The 25,093-nt window shown below is 35.0% G+C and overlaps 1 protein-coding gene across 1 annotated transcript in view; it reads right to left on the reverse strand.

The window, feature by feature from the left end:
* HEMC (hydroxymethylbilane synthase) overlaps nucleotides 1-24,828 on the reverse strand; it is an 83,979-nt gene extending 59,151 nt beyond the window's left edge. The window contains exon 1 of the mRNA XM_089825403.1: nucleotides 24,402-24,828. Within this exon, the coding sequence (XP_089681529.1) occupies nucleotides 24,402-24,637 (236 nt within the window). The 5' untranslated portion in view covers nucleotides 24,638-24,828. The remainder of the gene's footprint in view (nucleotides 1-24,401) is intronic.
* Between the last annotated feature and the right edge of the window lie 265 nt (nucleotides 24,829-25,093).

Genomic DNA, 25,093 nt, shown 5'->3' on the forward strand with positions numbered 1-25,093 from the left:
CATGTGAATATGTAAACTTGCTGATTTGGATATTAATTGAGAAGGTAAATATAGGGATAGAAAAATTGGTTGTTACAAAAATATTCAGAAAAGAGCATAAGGGATACTAATGACGTATTGAGTTCACTGTAGGTTACAATCCACTACCAGATTGAACATCGTTTATATTCTGAAATTTCGTCAATAGGTTCACGCTTTGAAAAGTCTATTCTTGGCCACTTGTAGATATTAAGCTAATAATTTCCTCAGTGAAAGAAGTGTATTAAATTTTGCTAGAAACTAAAAATTACATTAGACAACAGAAACTGAGACATTGTGAGGCCATGAACCTGAAACTTGAAACTGTCTAATCAGAAAATATCTTAGTTTGCCAAATCGCTATGCACCAATATTTCTAGGAGATCAAGTGCAGTCCCCATGTCTACATCTTCTTAACACACAAAGACGTTCTATCTGTTCTAATTTTTCTTTGAATTATCAGATCCTAGAGTTACAAAGAATTTCAATTATATATCTGACACAAGCTTGCATAATGATGTGATGGGAAATGTAAAGCTGCTTTTCCCCAAGCATAAAAAATTGTATAGATTTAATGTGTTAATTGTATATGGCAACCAATTAATTTATTGGTGTTAATAACTAAGCTTAAACATTATAAATTATAATTATAATTTCGATACAAATGAACAAAAATGCTTATTTATTATTGTTATCTAACTTAAGACTGAAGAACATTAAGATCACCATCATGAATACATATAAATTGGCATCCAGCAATGTTAAAATGATAATGGAGAATAAAGTAACATCTTTAAAGAATTTAATCAAATCAATGCCATCTCATATATTTATAAAAGCCTTGGCTAGAACAATCCCAAGTATGCACTATACCCCAAGTTGGACACACTCGTAAGCCCCTTCTCCAATGCCCATAGCCCACCAAACCACCTTCTTCTTCTTTAAGCAATATCCATGGCCCCTTTCCAAGGCTCATATAAATGCTTTTTATAGGCCTTAAGGAATGGTTTTCAAACCATCATACACTTTCACAAAGCTTGCCTTTAATTATTATTTTTTTTAAATTATTATTCCTCCCTTTTTAACATAGTTTTAAAACATTCTTCAGTACTCATTATTTTAATAAAGGACTATATTATCCTTTATTATTCTATCTCCTTTTAATGCTTTCGTAACTTTCTTTTCACTTCAGAAAAAAGCCTTTGATGCACAAGCATCCAGGGTGTAAGAGCAATCTTACATTATCCAAAAAAAATGTCTAATTTTTCAAAAAGGGCTAACTATGACAGGATTACTATTTTTGGCAAGTTTTCTATTTTTCGCAAGCTTCCATTTACACATATATTGTTCCAATTACTTTCTTGGAGGTTCATTTTGGATATATAAGGATGTCGCTGAAGTTTTATGGCAAGATCAAGTCTGGTTTTGAAGATATTGAATTTTTTGTTTTGGCAAGGTGGTTCAAAAACTTTGAACTCAGTTTTGAAAGCCTTAGAGGTTCCAAATGGGGTCAAATTTTGCTTGAGATCGCACTGGGCAATCCGAGTTGTAGAGCACTTTGAGAGGTTTCTAGAAAGTGGTTATAATAGCCAATCAAGTACACACGGTTCACAAGGTATCATATCCAAAAGTTGCGCTACTTTAGGAGAAAAAAAAATCCCTTCAAATACTCCAATTAGTATCGAAACCTGTTTCGGGGCATATTCTCAACATATTCCAATGTAGGGAAAAATAATATAAAGATTGTTGGCCTCAACAATAGGGGATTACAATTTTCAAAACCTTCTAGGGTTGTTAAACTTCCCAATGTAAAGAAGACAAATAGGGGTTACAAGAGCAATTTTGATGGTCTATATGGCGGCTCTAGCTTGCAAATTATTGTAATGAAAATGCCCATGTGGTTTTAGATGTTATTTTTTGAACATTAGAATGTCATTTTCATTAAAGATAATAGAAAGCAAGTGTTTTTGTTCATGCAATTATTCAGTTCTTGCAATTTTGGGTTTTTTTGTCTATTTTGTTGTGTGTTTAGGTTAGCAAGGGGAGTACCCTTCATCAAGTGGTATCATTGTAGAAGTTCCTCAATGTGTTGATAGATTGTCAAACATGAGGCAATTTACACTAGGACTTTGGTTGTAGGTTTGAAAGATAAGAGCGGAAAAATGTCTCCATGAAAGAACCATGATGAAAGAATTGGTAGTGTGATAGAAGAGGGTTTTAAATCCCTCTAGAGACAAGTGTAAGCACTACAAGAGGAGCTTCCTAGAGGAGTCAATATTAAGGCAAGAGATAAAAGTGAGGATGAATTTGAAGAAGAATGACACTTTGAAGAAGAACAAGAAACGATCAGAGATTTTGATGAGGCTAGCTTTTTTAGGGCCATTTCCAAGATTGGGAAGAGACCAGCAATTGAAGCTTCCACATTTTCAAGAAATCTTATCTAGAAGAGTTGATCGATTAGATCAATGATATGGAAGAGCATTTTGAGTATGAAGAAGTATATGATCTTGAGAGGGTTAGATTTGTAAAGGCCAAACTAAAACGTCATGCTAAAATTTGGTGGAAAAAGGTTCAAATGGAGAAAAATGCAAGAGGGAAGGAGAAGATAACAAGATGGAACCGGATGGTGGAAAAGTTGAAGAGAGAGTTCATTCTTGTTGACTATGAGCTTGATTTGCTGAAGAAAATGGTAGGGTTGAAGTAGCAGGAAGATCTATCCAAGAATATACAGAAGAGTTCTATAGAGTCCTTATCATAATGGGTCACTCTAAAGCCAACAAGGAAAAGGTTGTCCGTTACATAAATGTGTTGAAATCGAGTAGTCAAGAAGAGTTGATAATGGTAAAAATGTCTACCATTGAAGATGCATATCAATGTGCTTTGAAGGTAGAAGAAAAGTTGAACAAGAGGTTTAAGAGAAAGCAAAACGGAAGCAATTGTGGTGGAAAGTATGGTGGATGATTTTACAGAGGTTGAAATGAAGATTAGAAGAAGAATAGTGATTCTAGTAGCAGTCAAAGTCAAAAGGGAAATAATTTCTATCAACTTCACAATCAAAATAATAGAGATTTGAGAAGAAGATGATAAAAACAGGAAGAGATTTCCATGGGATGTATTTTTAGTGTGGAGGACATAGGGCTTATGAGTGTCCCTAAGATCAAGGGAGGACAAATAGAAGACTAGACAGCAAAAGCACGAGTTGCACATATAGATGAAGATGGTAAGTCATCACATTCTGAAGATGCTGAAAAGGGAAAGGTCCTTATTACCTAGAAGAGTCTTGTTAAATGATGAAAAGGAACCTAAGCAAAGGAAGAATTTGTTTCACACAAGATGTAATTGTAACGGTACAGTATGCAATCTCATTATTGATGGTGGTAGTACTGATAACCTTGTTTCGTAGGAAATGACTAATAAATTGAAGTTAGAGAGAAAGAAGCATCTAAATCCCTAATGAATCGCTTGGTTGCAGAAGGATCACAAGGCTTTGGTCAATGAGCAATGTCTAGTAAAGTTCAAAATTAGAAACTATGATGAGTTATTATGTGATCTTATGCCTATGAATGCTTGTCATCTGTTGTTAGGGAGACCATGTAAATTTGATAATCATACAGCATATGATGGGTGTGCAAATACCTATTCCTTGACAAATGATGGATGGTGTCTGATACAAGCTGAAGCCATTGAAGGAAACAAAAGAAAAGGTATGCAGTAATGCAAGAATATGTTTAGTTGATGGAAGGAAGTTTGTAGAAGGCGTGAAGCACGAGTATGTGTGTTTGGCTTTAATTCCAAAAGTTGGTAAAGAAGTAGTCGAAGATGTACTTGTGAAAGTTGCATATTTGTTGGATGAGTTTCAGGGTATTATATCTAATAATGTGCCTGATGGATTGTCACCAATAAGAAAGATTAGTCATCAAATGGGCTTGATTCCTAGAGCCAGTTTGCCAAGAAAGGCAGCCCATAGAATGACTCCAACAGATGGTGAAGAGTTGAACAAACAAGTGCAAAAGTTGTTATACAAGGAGTTGAATCAAGAGGGTTTGAGTCCATATGGTGTACTTGTAGTACTAGAACCAAAGAAAAATGGAGAATGGAGGATGTGTACAGATTCTCGAGATATCAATAAGATTAATATCAAGTACCAGTTTCTCTTTCCAAGGATGGATGACAATATGGAATGTTTGAGTGGAATTAAGTACTTCACAAAGATAGATTTGAAGAATGGATATCACCAAATCCGGATCAAAGGAGATGAATGGAAAACAACCTTCATGACAAAGGAGGGCATGTAAGTTACATCCCAATTTTTGACCTAACTTGAAATATAGCTGTTGAGGTTCGCATGAAGTCAATTGGCAGTTTAATTTGTTATATCTAGCGAAATGGTAAGATAGTTAGACATTATGATTTCAAGTGAAGATGACATGCTAGTTGATCGTTAATCACGAATTCATGGAATTGAGAAGATGGTTAACCGTTATGATTAATTATGATTAAATAATTCATTATGATAATATAATTTAACTACAGGAAATTTCCTTTTAGGAAACATGTCGAAGGGGGTGGAAGCATTGTCAGAAAAGAATTAGGCAAGAGCATCACCATCACTGGACAAATGGGTAGAGGACCTAACGACTTGGAATAGATACATTTGTGGGACCCGCATGAGTTATTTAAAAAAAAAATTTAATTAAATAATTGAGTTAAAATATAAAACATATCTCAAAGGATTTTAATTTATCTTTCATCATATTATTTTGATAATAATTTATATTCATGCATTTAAATATAAAAATGATTTAACAACATTATAATTTAATAATTTAAATAAGTGATTATAATAATGTTCAAAATATACTAATGTTTGCATTTATTATATTCAAACTATAATTTCTTACTTTTAACCAATTAATTCTTGACATGAAAATCAATTTAATATTTGACGATTTGAATTGTATAATCGTTCAACTTTATTTTTCCAACCTTTATTTATCTTTCCTTCTTATTCTTTTTCTCTTATTTTCCTTCTTTTTATAAATTCGATTTGAATGGCATTCGAATGGCTTCTTGTAATTGATGGTAGCCAAAGAGCCAAGCTCTTTCTTTTTAATATAGAGTCTATTTGAATGTATTTGGGGGGGAGAGACATATCTTCATGTTTGGTCTTGGATGGACGGCAAGTCACATCTTTTGTATATGGCCTGCATGGACAACCCACTCTGAAACGCTGTTGTTGCAATTTAACCAGGAAGACTGATCAAGTATGCTTCCAGCCTGGATACTTCTGGTTTGCTCAGTAATCCTCAATGTCGACGCAGACCAATCAAGTACAATTCATCATTCTTGTATGATAAAGGCTTGCATCTTATACTAATTTTTATGAATGGCCGAAAATAGATTTCTATGTACCCCAATTCATTAATTTTTCATAAGAATCTTGCTTGGATTAGGCCGGATGGTTGAGCCATTGAAAAACCATGAACAGCGATTTTGTTTTAAAAGCTATATTCAAATGAAGAGCATCCGAGTTACAGCTGCAAAGTTATACAATCAGTTCTAATAGCTGTTGAGCGATTGATAAAACAAGGAATTTTCAGACGTTCATGAGATTGCCAGTTTAAAAGACCAAAATTTGTATATTTAACCATTTTCAAGTTCTTCCCGATGTACTTTTCCTATTCGGATTCTAAATGTATAAAACATTATTTCTTTGGTTCTAAATCATAGTAAACTTACAACATATAAGAAGAGCATATAATTTGGGATGTTATATTTACCAGTTCTAAATGTTGGTAGATTGATAAATAGTTTCTTTGATCAGCACCAGATCCTGAATTCTGATTTTGACCACTTCAGTGTTTCTGAGAAAGTTGAACTAAGTGCAAGTTAAGCATAACTCACTCTGAAGAGTCTCCAGGGTCCACTTAACTATTTTAATAGAAAAATAATCAAATATGCACAACTGTAATAGGTCTCCAATTAACCATAACAGGAAAATAAAGTATATCTGCTTAACTTCAAGAGTCCTCCAATTAACCATAACAGAAATGATATCTGCTTAATTGTAACAAGTCTCCAGGAATCCAATTAACCATAACTCTAAAACGTTGTTGTTGCAATTTAACCAGGAAGACTGATCAAGTATGCTTCCAGCCTGGATACTTCTGGTTTGCTCAGTAATCCTCAATGTCGAAGCAGACCAATCAAGTACAATTCATCATTCTTGTATGATAAAGGCTTGCATCTTATACTAATTTTTATGAATGGCCGAAAATAGATTTCTATGTACCCCAATTCATTAATTTTTCATAAGAATCTTGCTTGGATTAGGCCGGATGGTTGAGCCATTGAAAAACCATGAAGAGCGATTTTGTTTTAAAAGCTATATTCAAATGAAGAGCATCCAAGTTACAGCTGCAAAAGTTATACAATCAGTTCTAATAGCTGTTGAGCGATTGATAAAACAAGGAATTTTCAGACGTTCATGAGATTGCCAGTTTAAAAGACCAAAATTTGTATATTTAACCATTTTCAAGTTCTTCTCGATGTACTTTTCCTATTCGGATTCTAAATGTATAAAACATTATTTCTTTGGTTCTAAATTATAGTAAACTTACAACATATAAGAAGAGCATATAATTTGGGATGTTATATTTACCAGTTCTAAATGTTGGTAGATTGATAAATAGTTTCTTTGATCAGCACCAGATCCTGAATTCTGATTTTGACCACTTCAGTGTTTCTGAGAAAGTTGAACTAAGTGCAAGTTAAGCATAACTCACTCTGAAGAGTCTCCAGGGTCCACTTAACTATTTTAATAGAAAAATAATCAAATATGCACAACTGTAATAGGTCTCCAATTAACCATAACAAGAAAATAAAGTATATCTGCTTAACTTCAAGAGTCCTCCAATTAACCATAACAGAAATGATATCTGCTTAATTGTAACAGGTCTCCAGGAATCCATGTGGCCTCGCTTAACCTGTAGATTTGTGTGTTATAGTAAGTTCAAATTCATTGTACTTACAACTTCCAAGTAGAAATCTTGAGGGCTGTATGAAGGAACAATTTTTGTTGATTTATGGTAGGGTCACTTAAGCAAAGATCTACTTGCATTCTGAAATGTATATGAGATCAATTACCCAATATCTATGAGTATATATATATCATTTGTGAATTCATTTGGCAGTTGTATTAAATTGATAAGTAGGAGATGATTTCCACAGCTAGTCAAATTGTGGCTTCACCCCTGTGAGCATCACCTAGATCCAATGAGTGCTAAGTGTTCCATTTATTCTCATGAGAGATGGATTCATGTTGAATCACTACTCATGAAACATGGGTCATCGAGTTTGACTCAAAATCACACAGTTAAATCCTGATATTCACATCACAGTTGTATTAAACTTGATTGAATATGTAAATCCACTTCAATGCACATGTTTTTATAAATTTTCCAAACATATTCAGAGTATTTGTAACACTGAGGAATTCACCGGCAGTGAAGCCATGAAAAGGTAAAGAGGTGGAGTTAATCTACAAGAACGCAATAGAGGAATTAGTAATGATTGAATTAATTAAGCATTCAATTTTGAAATCTTTAAAGAACATAATTATGTAATCACAAAGTGTGAAATGCTAGATGTATGTAATCTTCTTGAATAATTGACCCGAATGCCTGGGATTCACCAGGCTGTGTAACCAAGGAGATGGGTGATGAGGTGAGAGAAAGGAATCATCAATATTAGGAATCAGTATCAAATATGACAGAACAACGTTTATCATTTTTAATATGAATTAATTAATAGCTCATGCATGTTCCTGTTATTGTGATCTCCTGCTGTCAAGTCGTATGATGCATTAATTACCAGGAAGCCTAGTGGATGGCAAGATGTTCCCTGTCCATTTCGGGTAGGGAGGGCCTTTCTCGTTAGAGATCGTGTGGGGATAAGTTGTGGTCCAAGGTTGGGTGGTTAAGCCCCTGACAATGTTTCACCGCTTCTCAAGATGTCAGTCATGCGTCAAACAAAGATAAGCTATACTTTCAATTGTTTATTGGAAACAGGTATTATCACTTTTATTTAGAAGGAGGCAAGATTAAATTGAGTTATTTCATTATAACTGCTATTTTACACCTAGATGCAAGAAATAGATTTAAGGATTGTTTTCATTTATATGAATAACGAATATAAGTATACTTTCTAATCTTGTGTTACTATCACAGTTAAGTAATCGGAAGGAACAGAATTTGAAGCCCTAATTGATTGAGTGATAGAGGGAAACCTAAATGATACAACAGTATCAAAAGCCCTAATTGAATCCGTGGTAGCAGAAGCCCTATTTGAATCCGTGGTAGTGGAAGCCCTATTTGAATCAGTGGTATCGGAAGCCCTATTTGAATCAGTGGTATTGGAAGCTCTAATTGAATCAATGGTAAACAATGCCCTAATTGATACAGTGGTATGTGATGCCCTAATTTTAGATATAGTGGTATTTAATTGTAATCATTATTTGATTTTGAGATAGCGGTTTTAGATGATAGTCGTCATATGATATTGTTAGTAGTATTTGTGGACTAACCCAGGTGGTTGCAGAAGCATCCCTAGTTTGATTTGGATCTCAATTTTTCGAGGTATGTGGTTTTCAATTTCTATAGTAATTTCATTTGATGGTATTTCAAGTTTCTAATTAGAAAATTTTGTCTAACTGATTTTAACGGTAAATCTTATTCACATGAACATGAATGATATAACAGTCTTCCTATGAAACGAAGTAATAATTGTATTCTTTGAGTATGATCGATATTAATTTAGACCTGGGAAAACCGGATGTTACAATGTATGAGTGGTTAGCCATGCCCTTTGGGCTAACCAATGCACCAAGAACATACATGAGGCTCATGAAAGAGGCATTGAAAGAATTTTTCAGTAAGTTTATTATTGTTTACTTGGATGATAGTTTGATCTTCATTAAGACATTCGAAGAGCATATAATGCATATCCATAGGGTCTTTGAGAAGTTAAGGGAAGAAAAGTTATTGATTAATCTGAAGAAGTGCAATTTTGTGAACAAGTTAGTGTACCTAGGATTTGTTGTCTCAGCAGATGGTCTTAAAATGGACCCAAATGAAGACTACCCTTGAATAGCCTACTTCAAGGAGTGTTGTTGAGGTAAGACCTTTTCATGGTTTGGTTAACTTTTACAAAAAAATAATCAAAAGTTTAAGTAGTATAAGTGAATCCCTAACTGAAACAATAAGAGAGGATAGAAAATAGTTTTAGTGGACTACAAGAGTAGCAAAAGTTTTGATTTATTGAAAATAAAAGTTGCAAGGCAGCCTATTTTGGCACTACCATACTTTAATAAGGTATGTCAAGTAGACTATGATGCTAGTGGAAATGCTATTGGAGCTTTTTCAAGTCAAAAAGGTAAACCCATTGCTCATTTTAGTGAGAAGTTGAACAGTGCCACAAGAAAATATTCTATTTATTATTAGGATTTTTATGCTATAATTCAAGCATTGAGGAAGTGGGATCATTATCTTTTGCCTAAGAAGTTTGTTTTATTTATTGATCATCAAGCTTTACAATATTTGAATAGGCAACAAAAATTGAATCAAAGGCATTTAAAATGGCTTTAGTTTTTGCAAAGCTATACTTTTTTTTAGAAGCACAAGAGTGGAAAATCTAATAGAGTTGCAGATACCTTGAGTCGGAGACAAAATCTGCTGACAAAGATGCAGATAGAAGTTGTTGGGTTCCAAGAACTCAAGAGTTTGTATCTTGAGGATCCTCATTTCAGGCGAGGCATGGAAAGCTTGCACAAAACTTGTTACTCTAGATAGGACCAGATGATTGGATTTTTGTAATGTCCCCAATTTTAATGTAATAATTTAATTTAACTAATTAATTAACTGGTCCCAGAATTTAAATAATATGATAAAAAGACCTTTAATTAGTTACTTTAATTAATTAATGTGGGGCCCAAGTTAATATTTGTATTTGTGGTTCTGATTGATTTAATATATCTCGAACCTATTTTTATTTTAGTTTATGTTGGTTAGTGTTGCCGTCGGCTATCTTTTTACACCCTCGGAAAGGTTTTCCCCAACGAGTATTTAAGCACGGCTTGTAGGTAGTCATAGGTATGCGATTTGGATTATTTCTTTTGTATTGCAAATTCCCATTGGGATTCTCTATTGTTTGCCATTTCGGAAGTGAAAGATCTTCCCTACTTGGCTTGTCCGGTTTCGGAGGGATTCAACCCTCACCCTATTCTGTTGCATGTAATACTTCGCTCGGATTTGGCAAATCGGAGCACCATCTTATTGCAAATATTAATTGAAGGATATTTGTGTTCAATCTCCATTCTTGTTTGGCTTCATCTGATGTATTCGAGACTATAAGTTTGTTTATTGTTTGAAGACTAAATCCACCTATCCGTATACCATCCACTACCCTTGGTTTGACGCAACACGCAGTGCATCTGTCTGTGCTACAGCATTACCATTACATACGGCCATCTCTGCTTGTGCTACAACATTACCATACTATATGGCATTCTCTGTCCGTACTGCAACATCACCATACCGTACAGCCATCTCTGCCCGTGCTACAACATTACCATACTATACGGCCTTCTCTATCCATACTGCAACATCACCATACTGTACGGCTCTCCAGGCTATCGTACAGCCCACCCCAAACAGTTTGTACATCACTATTCACTCCATTCAGCTATACTATACGGCCATTAGGTAACTGGCCATCAGGCACACAAGACCAACGGGTAGCTGGCCATCAGGCACACGAGACCAATGGGTAGCTCGCCATCAGGCACACAGGACTAACGGGTAACTGGCCATCAGGCACATGAGACCAATGGGTAATTGGCTATCAGGCACATGGGACCAACAGGTAACTGACCATCAGGCACACGGGACCAACGGGTAACTAGCTATCAGGCACACGGGATCAATAGGTAGCTGGCTATCAGGCACACGAGACCAACGGGTAACTGGCCATCAGGCACATACGACCAACAGGTAACTGCTATCAAACACACAAGACCAACGAAATATTTCAATTTTATAATCCATAACAGTATATTATTCAAAGGTAACCAATTGTGCATTCCAAAGAGTTCCATGAGGGAAAAGCTAATCAAAGAGAAGCATAGTAGAGTATTGGTTGGACACATTGTTGAGATAAATCATTGGTTAGTCAGCATTACTATTGGCCAAAATTGGCACAAAATGTTAAGAACTTTGTGCAAAGTTGTAGAATATGTCAAATGGCAAAAGGAATCAAGTAGAATACAGGGTTATATCAGCCGTTACTTGTACTAGAGAGGCCATCAGAGGATATTAGTATGGACTTTGTTCTTGATTTACCAAGGACTCAAAGAGAACACAATTTTATTTTCGTAGTGGTGGACAAGTTTTCAAAGATGGCACATTTCATTTCTTCTAGAAATGACTAAAGATGTTGTTCATGTGGCTAAATTGTTTCTTAGTTTAGTGGTGAGACTACATGGTCTGCCCAAAACAGTGTTCCAAAACTCGCAGTGAGTTGTCTAAGTTGTGCGGGTCTGCTGGTTGTGTAGTGCTAGACGGGTTTCAATGACTCGTCACCATGACACATCACATCCATGGCCTATGACTCGCAGCGGCAACAAGTGATTTTACTTGCAAAAAACAAAAAAAAATAAACATTGTTTTCCTTCTTGCCTTCTTTTCTTTTGCGTATGTTTTCTATTTTTCCCTAAAAGGCATTCTATTTTCTTGTTATGAAAAGAGAGGAAGAAAAACAAGAGGCCATAGGTTTGCACCTCATGGGAGGAGACTATGGCTACTCAATCATTCAGGGCCTACCTTAGACACCTTGGTAGGAGGCAAATAGACTACATTGAGACTAAGGTCGAGCTAGAGCCTGAAGCATAGACTCATTTTTGTTTACAATTACACATATGTTTGGGAACATTTGATGACATGGATTTTATATACATTTGATAATATTAATAATTCTATTTATCGATGTTTTCTATTTCCTTCAGCTACAATTTACGTTTGTACTTATATGATGGATGTATGTTTATGTATGTGATCAAATTAGCTTTTATTTGACAATGTTAAAGTGTCTTTAAGCTTTATTTAGTAATGGGTGCATGAAACTAGTTTTAAATCATTAAATATTTCTCAATTTCAAGGGTTTTTTCAATTTACCAAGTCATTGTCAAGTCACAAGTTGAGTCGGCCTTGCCAAGTCCAAGTCGAGACTAGCTATAGAAACTATGGCCCAAAAGCACAGTTTTAGATCAAGACACTAAGTTTGTTGGATACTTTTGAAGAACACTGTAGAAGGAGCTAAAGACCAATTTGAAGTTCAACTCAGCACACCATCCACAGACTGATGGACAGACATAAGTTATGAATAGGAATTTTGGAAATCTACTAAGATGCTTAGTAGGAGATAACCAAAGGGGCGAGATCTAATTTTATCATAGGCAAAAGTTGCATAGAATATTTATGTTAAGAGAAGCACTAATAAATCATCATTCCAGATTGTAAATGGAAGCAATTCTAGAAATACTTCAAAATTAAGGAAATTGGTCAAAGGAGAAAAAAGTAACATTGAAGCTGTGAAGGCTTTATAGAACACTTGAAGAATTTACATAAAGAGGTGAGAAAACATATTAATAAAATGAATATTCAGTACAAAGCTAAGGCAAATCATAAACGAAAATATAAGAAATTTCAAATTGAAGATGAAGTCATGGTTCATTTGAGAAAGGAGAGATTTCTAGTGGGATCATATAATAAGTTGAAGATGAAGTAGTTTGGACCATGCAAAATCCTAAAGAAACATGATTCAAGGAATGCATATGAAGTACAGTTGCCTAGTGAACTCAATATTTCACGTATGTTTAATATTTCATATTTGACAAAGTGTCATGAAGAAAGTATTAAAGATAAGATACCAAAAGAACAATGGAATATTCCAGCACCTACCTCAACTACAAAGGAGATGGAAGACATTTTGGATAGTCATGTTAGCAAAAGCACAAGAAACAGGAAATATGAAGAGTACTTGGTCAAATGGAAAGGACAACTTGTTGAAGATTCATCATGGCTATCAAAAGAAGAGGTTGATTGCTTTAGTTTTCTTTGAAGGCATAAGATGTTACGAGGTCGCTTCTCAAGTTATCATGAATGTCTAATGCAATCCAGGGTATAAGAGCAATCTTGCATCACCAAAAATTATTGTCTAGTTTTTCCATAAGAGCTATTTTGGACAAGATTACTATTTTTAGCAAGTTTTGTATTTTTAGCAAGATTTCATTTAAACACATCCAATTACTTTCCTGGGGGTCATTTTGGATACATAAGCATGTTGGTGAAGTTTCATGGCAAGATCAAGTTTTCTTTTGAAGATATTGAATTTTTTGTATTGGTAGGATGGTATAAAAACTTTCAACTCAGTTTTGAAGGCCTTCAAAACTAGGTTCTAACAAGAAATCTTATTGATGTGGTCATGTACACACTATTTGACTTGTAACCTTTGGCCATTTTCTTGTAAATTGTGTTGTCCTGCATTTTGTCATCACAGAATGTTGGTAACAGCACGAAACTTTTCCAAGCTAGTTTCGTGTTTCTCTAAGCTTGAATTTGATATTCAATTGCTTAATGTTGATCAACTGATCCATTTCAATTCGAATATCAAATTATTTTTCTGAAAGCCTTTGTCAAGTCGTTTTTGTTTTGCTTTCTGTTGAGCCTTTGCTTGATTTTTGAAGCCTTTATAATCCATTCTTTGCTTTTGAGTTTGTGTTTGCTTGTTTTTGGTTCTTTGGATTTGCTCATGTCATGCCTACATTTTCCCTTTTGATTCGGTCTAACCCAGAGGTCGATCAGAGTTGTCAGTCAAGAGATATGGTTATTTTAGTGCCTCAAAAGTGGACATTTTAGGTGCAACAGCACGAATTAAAAAAATGATGTTATATTTTCATTTTGACATTCACTTTTTCAAAAATATAACATTTACTCACTTTTTGTTATGTTTTGAAGTTACTTTTCATTTAAATTTATAACTTAAAGTGACTATAGTGCACTTTATGTTATAATTTTAAGTTGAGTTACTTTTTAATTTTTCACTTAAAGTGACTATAGAACTATATAGTTACTTTTTAAATTTTTTATTTTTAAATCAAATACTTATATAAATGTCACTTTAACTTAATGTTTATGAATGATATCAATTAATATGATGCATAAATGTTATTTTTGACTCGTATTGATGACATTTTTATAAAAATAAATGAAATGCATAACTTAAAAACCTTAAAGTGGACTTTTTATGTGCATATGCATGTAAAAAACTATGAAAAGGGGAAACTTTTCATGTTATTGCATATAAAAACTCACTTTGAGGACATTTTTCATAACATTACATCAAAAGCTTGTAAAAGTGGACCTTTTTGATACAATGACATGAAAAGTTGAGTTTTTATGCTTGTGCATCAAAAAGGTGAGACATGTTTATAAAATATGTAAGTGACTCCAAAAGGTCCGATTTTGGAGTCTTACACATTTTTAAATATGCAATGAGCTTCAAAAAGTGAGATTATGTCTAAAGACATATTTTAAAACATGCAGTGGACTCTAAAAGGTCTAATTTTGCCTTCCAACATGTTTTAAAACATGTAATGAACATAAAAATGTCCTATTGTGTGAAGAAAACATGTTCTTGCTCCAAAAACCTCCGATTTTGATCATAACTCTTGATTTTCTCCATGGATTTGGATGAAATCACTTGCATTCAAAACGTTTTGAAGTAGTGATCATTTTGCCCTCGTAAAAAATCAGTTTATTGAGCCCAAAAACATGTTCAAAACTCCCAATCTAGGGCACGAGTTTGCATAAAACTCCATAAATCTTCAAAGTTTGATCACGTTTTTTGCTTGCAACCAAGTCGTTTTTACCTTATATGCTGATTACATCATATTGCGATCATCATTTTGGTGTTAAAACATCAAATCGTTTTGCTTGGTGAATCACATTTTTACTTGGAAGAACGCTTTTTTGGAAAAACGTCTCAAGAACGTGAAATCTTCAAAACGTTGCAAGAAGGAGACAATCTAGGGCACATTTTGGCATCTTGCACAATAATCTCCTTGTTTGCTACCCTTCATCATTCGAATTTTGAAGATTTGAAAAGTTCTCACCATTTTTTAAGAAGATTTCAAAGAAAGAGCATCTTTTCCTTCATTTTTGGCACTTATTCTTCATGTAAGTGGACCTCTTCTTTCTTGCATTTTAAATCATGCTTATCTTTGCTAATTTTATGCATGAAATCGCTGAATAGATGCCATTTGTAAAAATCTTTGCCTTAGAATGTGCATTTTTCCTTTAAAATGAATTTCTCCTTCATTTTGATTTTTTGGTTTTCCCCAAGTTCCAAATTCGAATTTCATCTTTGGAGTGCATTGCATCTTGGCATGTTTTGAGTTGTTTTCAAAGATATGTTTTTTCTTTTGTTTTGGTTTTGTGTGCTTGTTTGTCAGTTTTTCTCCATTTGGAGAAGTTGCAAGTTTTTCTCCCAAAAACTTGTTTTCCCTTCATTAGATGCAAAAGCATTATCATTTTTCACATTCTATTTTCATGTCATTACATCTCACATCTCATCCGATAAATGCGATTACATGTTTTCACTTCATTCACCATCTGCATATGCATGTAATCCCATTTTTCATTTTCATTTTCATCCATCTCATTTTTCGCTTCCATTCACATGACACGATTACACAAAATGCCTTATGTGTAATTGCATCCAAAAGGTCCGATTTTGATCAAAAGTCATATTTTGAAAAGACAAAAAGATGTCATTTTCACTTTTCGTGTACTTCAGCTTCTTCCTTTCTCCAAAAGTGACTATATAATTCATTATCTCACCTCCATTGTTTCATTTCCATCTTCATATATGCATTCGCGCTTACATGAATAAGTACATGTTTCAACCTCATAACATATTTGACATGTTACCCTTCATCCACATATACACGTAAAGTGTACCTTTCATTTGACCTAACATCTCATTTCACTTTTCACTTTCTATTACATGTTGCATTTACATTTATGCATGTTTCATTCAATAAAGCCTTGAAAACTTTAAGTCACTTTTGAAATCAACAACTTCCATTTGCACGCATTCCCATGCGCCAAGCACTTTACTTCAAAAAAAAAGAGTTAAAGGTGTTCATGGAAAGTTGTTCCGAGTGTACATCCAGACATCATCAAGAAGGTTTTCAAAGTGTTAGAGACTCCAATTTGTGCTGATCTACAAAGGAGAATTTACGACAACTTGAACAAGAAAAATTTAATCACATCAAGCTATCAAAAGACGTAACACCATGGTTATCAAGGTGAATGCAGCAGTACAAAGTACAGGAACTTTTGATCCTATGATCCTCTGGGATTGCATCGTCAAGCACAAGGTGCTTCAAGATTGTTTCAACTCTCTTCCGTCTTCTTTTTTCATGTTTGTAATTGAAGAGGATGTATTACATGAAGATGTGTAATTACATGTAATGCAAGTTGCATGTGTATGTAAAGAATGTAATGCGAGTTGCATGTGCAGTTGCATGTAACCCTTTATTTTTTGTAGTTAGACTAGGTCAAAGTTGGTTGAGTTGCTCCCACTTTTTCCTCCACCTTTTTCTCAACTTCTTTGCCTATATAAAGGAATGCCCCCTCATTGTAAAATTATCATTATCTTTATGCAAGAAAACTCTGGAGAAATTGAGTCAGCATAACTTTGTTTGTGTAAGCACTATTTTGAGAAAAAGTGAATACAAAGGAGCATTTGAGGCTTAACTTTGAGTAAGTGAGATTGTAATTTGAGTGAATTGTAAGCTTTGTCTATGATTCACCCAAGTTGTCTTTGATTCATTATCTTGTGTTATTGGTAATTGTTCTAGTGAATTAAATTGAAAAGAGTTAAGAAACAATTGAAGCCCGAGCTTTGACCAAGAACAATTGTGAAAATCCATAGCTAGAAGCTTTGTTTGTAGCTTGTATTTCCATCTTAATTCGCAAAATAGTTAGATTGTTCTTACTTTTAGGAGTCTTTGTGCCCTAATTGTAAAACTTTTAACATATAGAAGTACGACCGGACTTAGAGCCAAACCAGTACGTTTTTAGCTAGCCTTTGAATTAGTGAAGATTTATCGGTATCAATGTTTCCAGCTCTTGATAGAAGTGTAGTTAGAGATTTACCTTGCCCATTATTCACTATACGAGTAAGTGAATCCTTTCTTGAAAGTTAAGAAGAAAGGATATTAGTAACACCCTGTTTACGAGATCTCTCGACTTCTTGCTTATCTTGAGTTGATCCAAGGAATGGTGAGAAGGGGGAGCCTTCCCTTTAAGGTAAGAGAGACTGTGTCTCACACGCTTTGGCTGGTCCTCCTATTTTGCGACTAGATTTTTACCCAAAACTGTCGGTTGCAAAATATCCACCCAACAAATTGTATACTAGATTTTAGCATCACATGCATATTGACAATGAGTTATGAAAGCAACTAAGTTTTCACATTTGCTAATATGTTAGACTCTGATGTCAACTCTTAATTCAACACAAAATGTTATGTATTAAGAATCTATAATGTATATGATGATTTTTTTATCAATGTTGTCACATGGATATTTGAAATTTTCCTATACATTTTAATGTTTTCCTATTTTTTATATAGTTGTCTTTTTTTTCCACTTGCTCTTAAAATTGGCCCCAAAGAAACTATCCCAACAACTCATCCCTACGTCTCTATGTCCCCAACCATCCCCATCCTAGAGACTTGGGGTAACATAGGAATTTAAACATTGTATTTAACCAAAACAACCATAAAATAATAATTCAAAGTCACTTTGTCAAACTCAATATTTATAAAATTAAAATATTATTATTAAGAATTATAAAATTGAAAAATTATAGCAAAAACAATGAAACATGTTCCAACTCATATCTTCCAAATGCTTTTTGTGTTAGACATTTTCCAGTACATGTGCCAACTATATTTCTTATAGTTGCACCCTCATATACATCATGGTTTTGAATTCCAGCTATGTTTATCACGAGTGTCAATCGATACCTCAATCATCTTCCGAATGTGCAATCCCAATGAAAATCCCAACCACCTCGCTAACATGGAGCATCAATCAAGACCTATGTTATCAAGTACCTCTAGAACCCACTACCCTACCCATATTATTGAAGACAAGTTCTTGGGTTGGTTACCCTCTAGACTCGTGCATGTTGCCCAGAGGCCCTCGGTGAACCTAGGCTAAATTCAAGAAAAACCAAGGGGCCAAAGGGCTGCCCAAAAAGAACAAACAGTTACTTTTTAAAACATTTTTTAATACAAAAAAGTGCTTGTGTACCTAAATTTTCCCTTAAATGATAAATTTGTGAAAAAGCCTTGCATCATAAAGGTTTGTGTGATTTCAAAGGCCTAATATGGCCTTGGCGGTAGGGGCGTTTCCCATCAACCCTACCCTCTATCGTAATAGGGAATCCACCAATGGTGCCCCCAAAGCTCACTAGGGTGCTGCCAGTCAACCCTACTAGAAGTGTCGCCCCCAGTCCTCCGCCAGGGACATAGCCCTTCAACCCTAATGGGGGCATTGCCCAGAAAGCCCCTCAATCCCATTGGGGTCTCCACTCCCTAACCCCCACTAATTATTAGGATCATTTGTCAATTAAGAAACTTGATTATAATGCCATAGGAGGGGACGAGGAATGGAGATATAGCTCTTGAGCCTGTTGACTTAGACATATTGTTGCACATCTTATCAAAAATCTCTAAAGATGAGGGAGCTTGTACAATACATGGCCAATGGAAGTGGCATTGTAACCCATGGTGGTTCAAGTGAAGAACCAAATGTTGAGTTTGATGATTTTGATGAAAAGAACTATGAAGATTATTAAATATAGATCGTAATTTTTATTGTGTGTTGAAAATTGACAAACCACTAAATTACATTATTAAATATAGATTGCAATTTTCACTGTATATGGACATGATAGTTCTGATTCTGTCATTCTGGTAATCATTGCTTGGGAAAAATGTTTCAAAGTATTCCGCTTGAGATTTCCAATAGAACCCTAAACAACAAGTCCTGATTTGTATTTCTCAATGCTCTCATTTGCAGCATGTTTTCTCATTTTACAACCATCAGAAATTTTTAATTAACCATTGACTTCTCCTTTGATCTTTGAATAATCTCCCAGACATCATTTTGACACTGATGTGACTAATTCCTATACAACTTCATTCCATACTTGTTCTTGGGCAGCCTTCACTAAATGGCAATGCATCAAGAATAGAAGTCATTAATGCAAGATACCAGAAAAATACTTAAGACTGGCAGCTTACTCGAAATAAATTCTTGAACTTGCCAATATGCTCCTCTGCATCTTGCAACCTGTCCCAGATTTCAGCCTGAACTAGAGGATGCCTCCTTCTTGGCTAGAATCAATTACATCAGTGTCTGATTTGTGATCTAAAATTTTGTAAAGCAGGTATCTAGACATCTTCAATCGCCAAAAGCGGTTTGCAAAAACAAAGTGCCATGTTGGCTAGAATTAATCAAATTGGAGAATGATTGATGATCTGAATTTTGTACAGCAGGTACATAGACAACTTGGATCACCAAAGAAGGTTCCTCTAAACTAAGGCACGTCCCTTCAAATTAAAACCACTTTGACATAATGAAGAAGCCTACAACATTGTACTGTTCTAGCTCTGAGGCTTGGGGTTCTATCTTGGGCTCTTGTGATTGGACTCAGATTAAGAGGGTTCGGACAATTGTGCTTTAGCATATGATCAAGTGCAAATGGATGGTTCCTAAATGTATTGTCCACGCCAAATTGTTGTGCAACCCCTTTGTCTCACAAGTATCTTCAGACTCACTTGGTTTATACACAAACTGAGATCCATGGATGGATTTGCATCATCCTATGGGAGATTTTTTTTTTTATCTTTTTTTCTTCGAAAAAGATCACCTCTTTGTCTCTCTCCAGACATCAGCATCACTGGTTCTCCAAGGTCAATTTACTTTCCAATCCGTCAGCATTTCTTTGGACAAGCTTCATTGCTTCAGGCCCTCGTATGTTCTTCATTCACCTTCTTCCACGGGAAAAGGTGCTCAATTGATATATCAGAGAGGTCACTAATTGACATACATCCAGGTTACTTGGAGCTTGCCCCCCACCCCACTTTCCCCCATACCCCCACCCACCCATTTTCTCACAGCCCCAAACTAGCTTTCTGCGTTGATCATTTCTTACAGTTGCTAATGGGACTTGCGGTCGTCCCACCTATCATGAGTATCAATAGTCTTAAGATATTGAGGATTCCCCTTGACCCAATCCAAGTATGTCCCCATTATGAGATGGACCACAATATTTTAACCGAGTCAGAAAGTTCTGCCTGTGTTCTTTCCATGAGTGAAATCATGTCAAGATGGACCACAAATTTTTACCAAGTAAGAATTGTCTGTCTTTGTTCTCTTCATAACATGAAATCATGTCAAGATGAACCACAAATCTTTACCATGTAAGAATTGTCTGCCTTCGTTCTCTCCATGACGTGAAATCATGTTGAGATGGACTCCAATATTTTTACCAAGTAAGAATTTTCTGTCTTTGTTCTTTATATAAAGTGAAACACTGAAATCTAAGAAGAATTTTAATATCTGGTTTCCACCCTACTATAAAATCCATGGAAGGTTATTATTATTTAAATAAACAATTGATGGTTCTCCATTCATCTGTGGTGGTCCCGTTATCTACCAAAAAGATTACTTCTTTCAATCTTTCACAAGTGTTGAAGACTGTAAGCATACTATGGATACTATTGATTCACATATAGGTAGACAAAGATTGGTGAGGCATTGCTCGTTCTTGTGGTCTACCATGGCTCAGGCTTCTCAGCAGCTAGGCTCTAGTTCTAATGGTCAGGGCTCTATCACTTCTCCACGTCAAGGACCCTCTCATACCCCTCTTCCGTGGCGCAAGTCTTACAGGCAAGGTTACATTACCAATTTCTTCCCTACCACCAACAAGTGCTTCAGCTTTTAATTTTAAGAGAGCTTGTATGCAAAATCAACCACCTTCTAGGATTATTTAACATTGCTCTCTTAGACTTGGACTATCCCCAACAAGCATTTTCCAACTCTACATTGGTACTCAGAGTATTCAATGAAAATATCATCGATTCCTTCAATGCCTCCCAATATTTACTAAGAGTCTTCACTTCTTTTTTTTATTTTTTGAAAAAGCTAGGGAGGAATTACTTTTATCAGACCTCAGCTGATTGTAGCACAATTGCAGATGGGTCAGCATGATTCACTTGTCTCAAAGACTGTAGAGATGCAAAATTTGAATAATGCATCAAGTAAATTAAAAATGTAATACTCAAGCGTGATTGGTCTTAAAAATCAAACTGGCATATCATTTGGGCCTCACCAGTGTAAGAAAAGAAAGTGATCAGCATTCTAGGGGGAGCGTCCCCAGGAGTCTGAGTGATATCCTGACGTACCATGGAATTAAGGACTCCGAAGAGACCTCACACTTTTTCATGATTAAAGAGCCTGTTCTGTTTGTTGCATAAATATTAAAAGGTTTTAAAAAATGCTAAGAACCATTTAAAAGTTAAAAGAGAGAAAATTGTCATTCTAAATCCAGCACAGTGCATTTAATTTTCACATTTCTAATTGCTGTTACTTTGTTTGTTTAATTAAAAGGTTGGCCCTTGCCATCCCCAAAATTTGGTAAAACTTTGCTATCCCTGTGTCCCAGAAACTCCAAAAACACTGCTTAGATATGCCCTTTTAGTTTTTTATGTCTTTCATCATTCAGGATAAATTTATTTCAATGTCTTCTCCAATATGTTAAAGAGTTAAATCAAAGTTAAATTGAAGCAGTTGATTTTAAATATTGTCTTCTTCTTCTTCTTTTAATTTCCTTATGGACATTGGATATAACTAAGATGCATATTAAATAAGTTGCACAGAATTCAGTACATCGGTCTAATATGCTAAATGAGCATTTATTTATAACAGAACTATCTTTCAACTAAGCTGTCATGATTACGAGATCCATTCCCTCGAGTCACAACTAAAGGTAACAGACTTGAGTGTTCACGTAAAAAATCTGATTCCTCCAGTTATGTTGGAGAAAAGCCCTTAGTCTGAAGGATTAGTATTCTTAAAAAAAGTGTAGTTTAAAAGATAATATTTTGCATGGTGTTTCAGACGGGATTCAAGCTGGGAAGCAAAACAATTAGAAAGGAGAGAGAATTAGTACCTTCCCCGAGCATCAATTCGCAATAGAGGGCTAATGGAACTCTATCATCAGTATCAGTATCAGTAGTCTTGGAGTTTGAGGATTCCCCTTGACCAAGTGCAAGTGTGCTCTAGTCATGACAGGGACTACGATATTTTTACCAAGTGAGAAATTTCAGCCTTTGTTCTCTCCAAGAGTGAAATCATGTTGAGATGGACCACAACTTTTTATAGAGTAAGAATTGTCTGCCTTTGTTCTCTCCATGAAGTGAAATCATGTTGAGATGGACCACAACATTTCAACCAAAAAAGAATTTTCTGTCTTTTTTCTTTATATGAAGTGAAATCTAAGAAGAATTTTAATATCTGATGTCCACCCTATTATAAAATGCATGGAAGGTTATTATTGTTTAAATAAATAATTGATGGTTCTCTATTCACTTATTTCTGCTACCCTCATCAAAAATGCTTGGCCTTTTCTTCTTCTGTAGATCGCCATATTCAAGCACAGATCCATCTGTGGTACTCCCATATCTACCAAGGTGATTACTTCTTTCAACCTTTCACAAGTGTTGAAGACAGTAAGCATACCTTGGATGCTATTTATTCACGTATAGATAGACAAAGATTGGTGAGGTGTTGCTCATTCTTGTGGTCTACCAAGGCTGAGGCTCCTCAGCACGTAGGTTCTAATTCCAATGGTCATGGTTCTATCACTTCTGAATGTCAAGGACCCTCTCAGACCCCTCTTCCATGGCACAAGTCTTGCAGGTAAGCTTACATTACTAATTTCTTCCCTACCATGAACAGTGCTTCAGCTTTTAATGTTAAGAGAGCTTCTATGCAAAATCAACTATCTTCTAGGATTATTTAACCTAGCTCTCTTGGACTTGGATTATCCCTAACAAACATTTTCAGACTCTACATTGGTACACCTAGTGTTCAATGAAAATATCATTGATTCCTTCCTTCAACGCCTCCCCAAATTTACTGAGAGTTTTCACTTCTTTCAAAACAAATTTAGAAGCTGGGGAGAAACTGATTTTATCAGACCTCAGCTGATTGTAGTACAAGTGCAGGCGAGTCGGCATGATTCATGTTAGTCTCAAAGACTGCAGAATGCAAAATCTGAATGATAAATTGAGTAAATTAAAAAAGAAGTACTTAGAGTGATTGGTCTAAAAAATTAAACTGGCATATCATTTGGCCCTGACCGGTGTAAGAAAAGAAAGTGATCAACATCCTAGATGGGAGCGTACCCAGGAGTTTGAGTGATGTCCTGATGTACCAGGGACTTAAGGACACGGAAGAGACTTCACACTTTTTTCAGGATTAAAGATCCTGTTCTATTTGTTGCATATTATAAAAAGGTTATAAAAATGCTAAAAACACTGAGGGAGCATTGTCATTGTGAATGCAGCACAGTGCACTTAATTTTCATAATTTTAATTGCTTTTACTTAGATGGTTACCCCTTGTCCTCCCCAATATTTGGCAAAATTTTACCATCCCAAAGACCCAGAAACTCCAATACACTGCTTAGATATTCCTTTTTTCACGTCTGTGGTCATTCAGGGTAAATCACTTTCAATATTGTTCTGAATATGTTAAAGAAGCTCAATAAAAGTTAAAAGGAAACAGCAGATTTTAATTATTGTCTTCTTCTTCTTCTTTTAATTTCCTCATGGATATAATTAAGATACATATAAATCAGTACAACTAACTTGCACAGAAATCAGTACATTCGTAAAATATGCTAAATGAGCATTATTTATAACAGAAGTATCTTTCAACTTAGCTGTCATGATTACGAGATCCATTCCCTTGAATCACAACTAAAGGTAACAGACTTCAGTGTCTACTTAAAAAACCTGATTCCTTCAGTTATGTCGGAGAAAGCCCTTAATTCGAAAGATTGGAATTTTAGAAACATAGTGTAGTTTGTGGCTTCATTGCCAACAGAAAGGTAATATTGTGCATGGTGTTTCAGATAAGATTCAAGCTGGGAAGCAAAAAATTAGAAAGGAGAGAGAATTAGAACCTTCCCCGAGTACCAATTCGTAGCACAGGGCGAGGCACATTTTTGGAAGGCCTTGCATCCTCAACAGCGACAGCTGCCCTTTTACTCACGCCATTTCCATTGCTCTTGCTTCTTCCTCTTCGCCTTCTGTAGCTCTTCTCATCGGTTGAGTGTAGAAAACTTTGTTTATCTTGGATTCCATTGCAGTTAAAAGATAAGAAATTAATATGGCTTCCGGCTGCCATATTGCACGCCATCTTCTACTTCAAATCCTCACCACTCATCAGCGCCTGCTCTTCGGCTATAAATACTGCTGTCTAAACTAAAGCTGTCATAAATCTCGATAAGATAATAGCTTCAAAGCTATTGGCGTTTGACCCAAAACAGATTACTCCCAGCTTTTTTAATAATACTGTGATAAACTTAGGAGGATCAATGTAGGACATTTGACGGTCACTTCTACCGTCACAGTGAAATTTTCAAGAATGGTTTGAGCATTCAATTGTTTTTCTTTTTTCCTGAAAATCGGAACAATTTGGAAATTTTCATTTCCTAAACTGGCCTTTGATTTGATCGGGGTTGAAATTATATTTTATTCTATTGAAGTTTACATAAAAATATAAATTCTCAAAATAATATTCAATTTATCAAAATAAAATGATTTAATTAAAATATTTTTAATAATTACATATTAAATATTGAAAAAATATAGA

Source organism: Cupressus sempervirens, chromosome 4 (genome assembly GCF_028749045.1).
Source record: "Cupressus sempervirens isolate cs-2001-9-10 chromosome 4, ASM2874904v1, whole genome shotgun sequence".
NCBI lineage: Eukaryota > Viridiplantae > Streptophyta > Pinopsida > Cupressales > Cupressaceae > Cupressus > Cupressus sempervirens.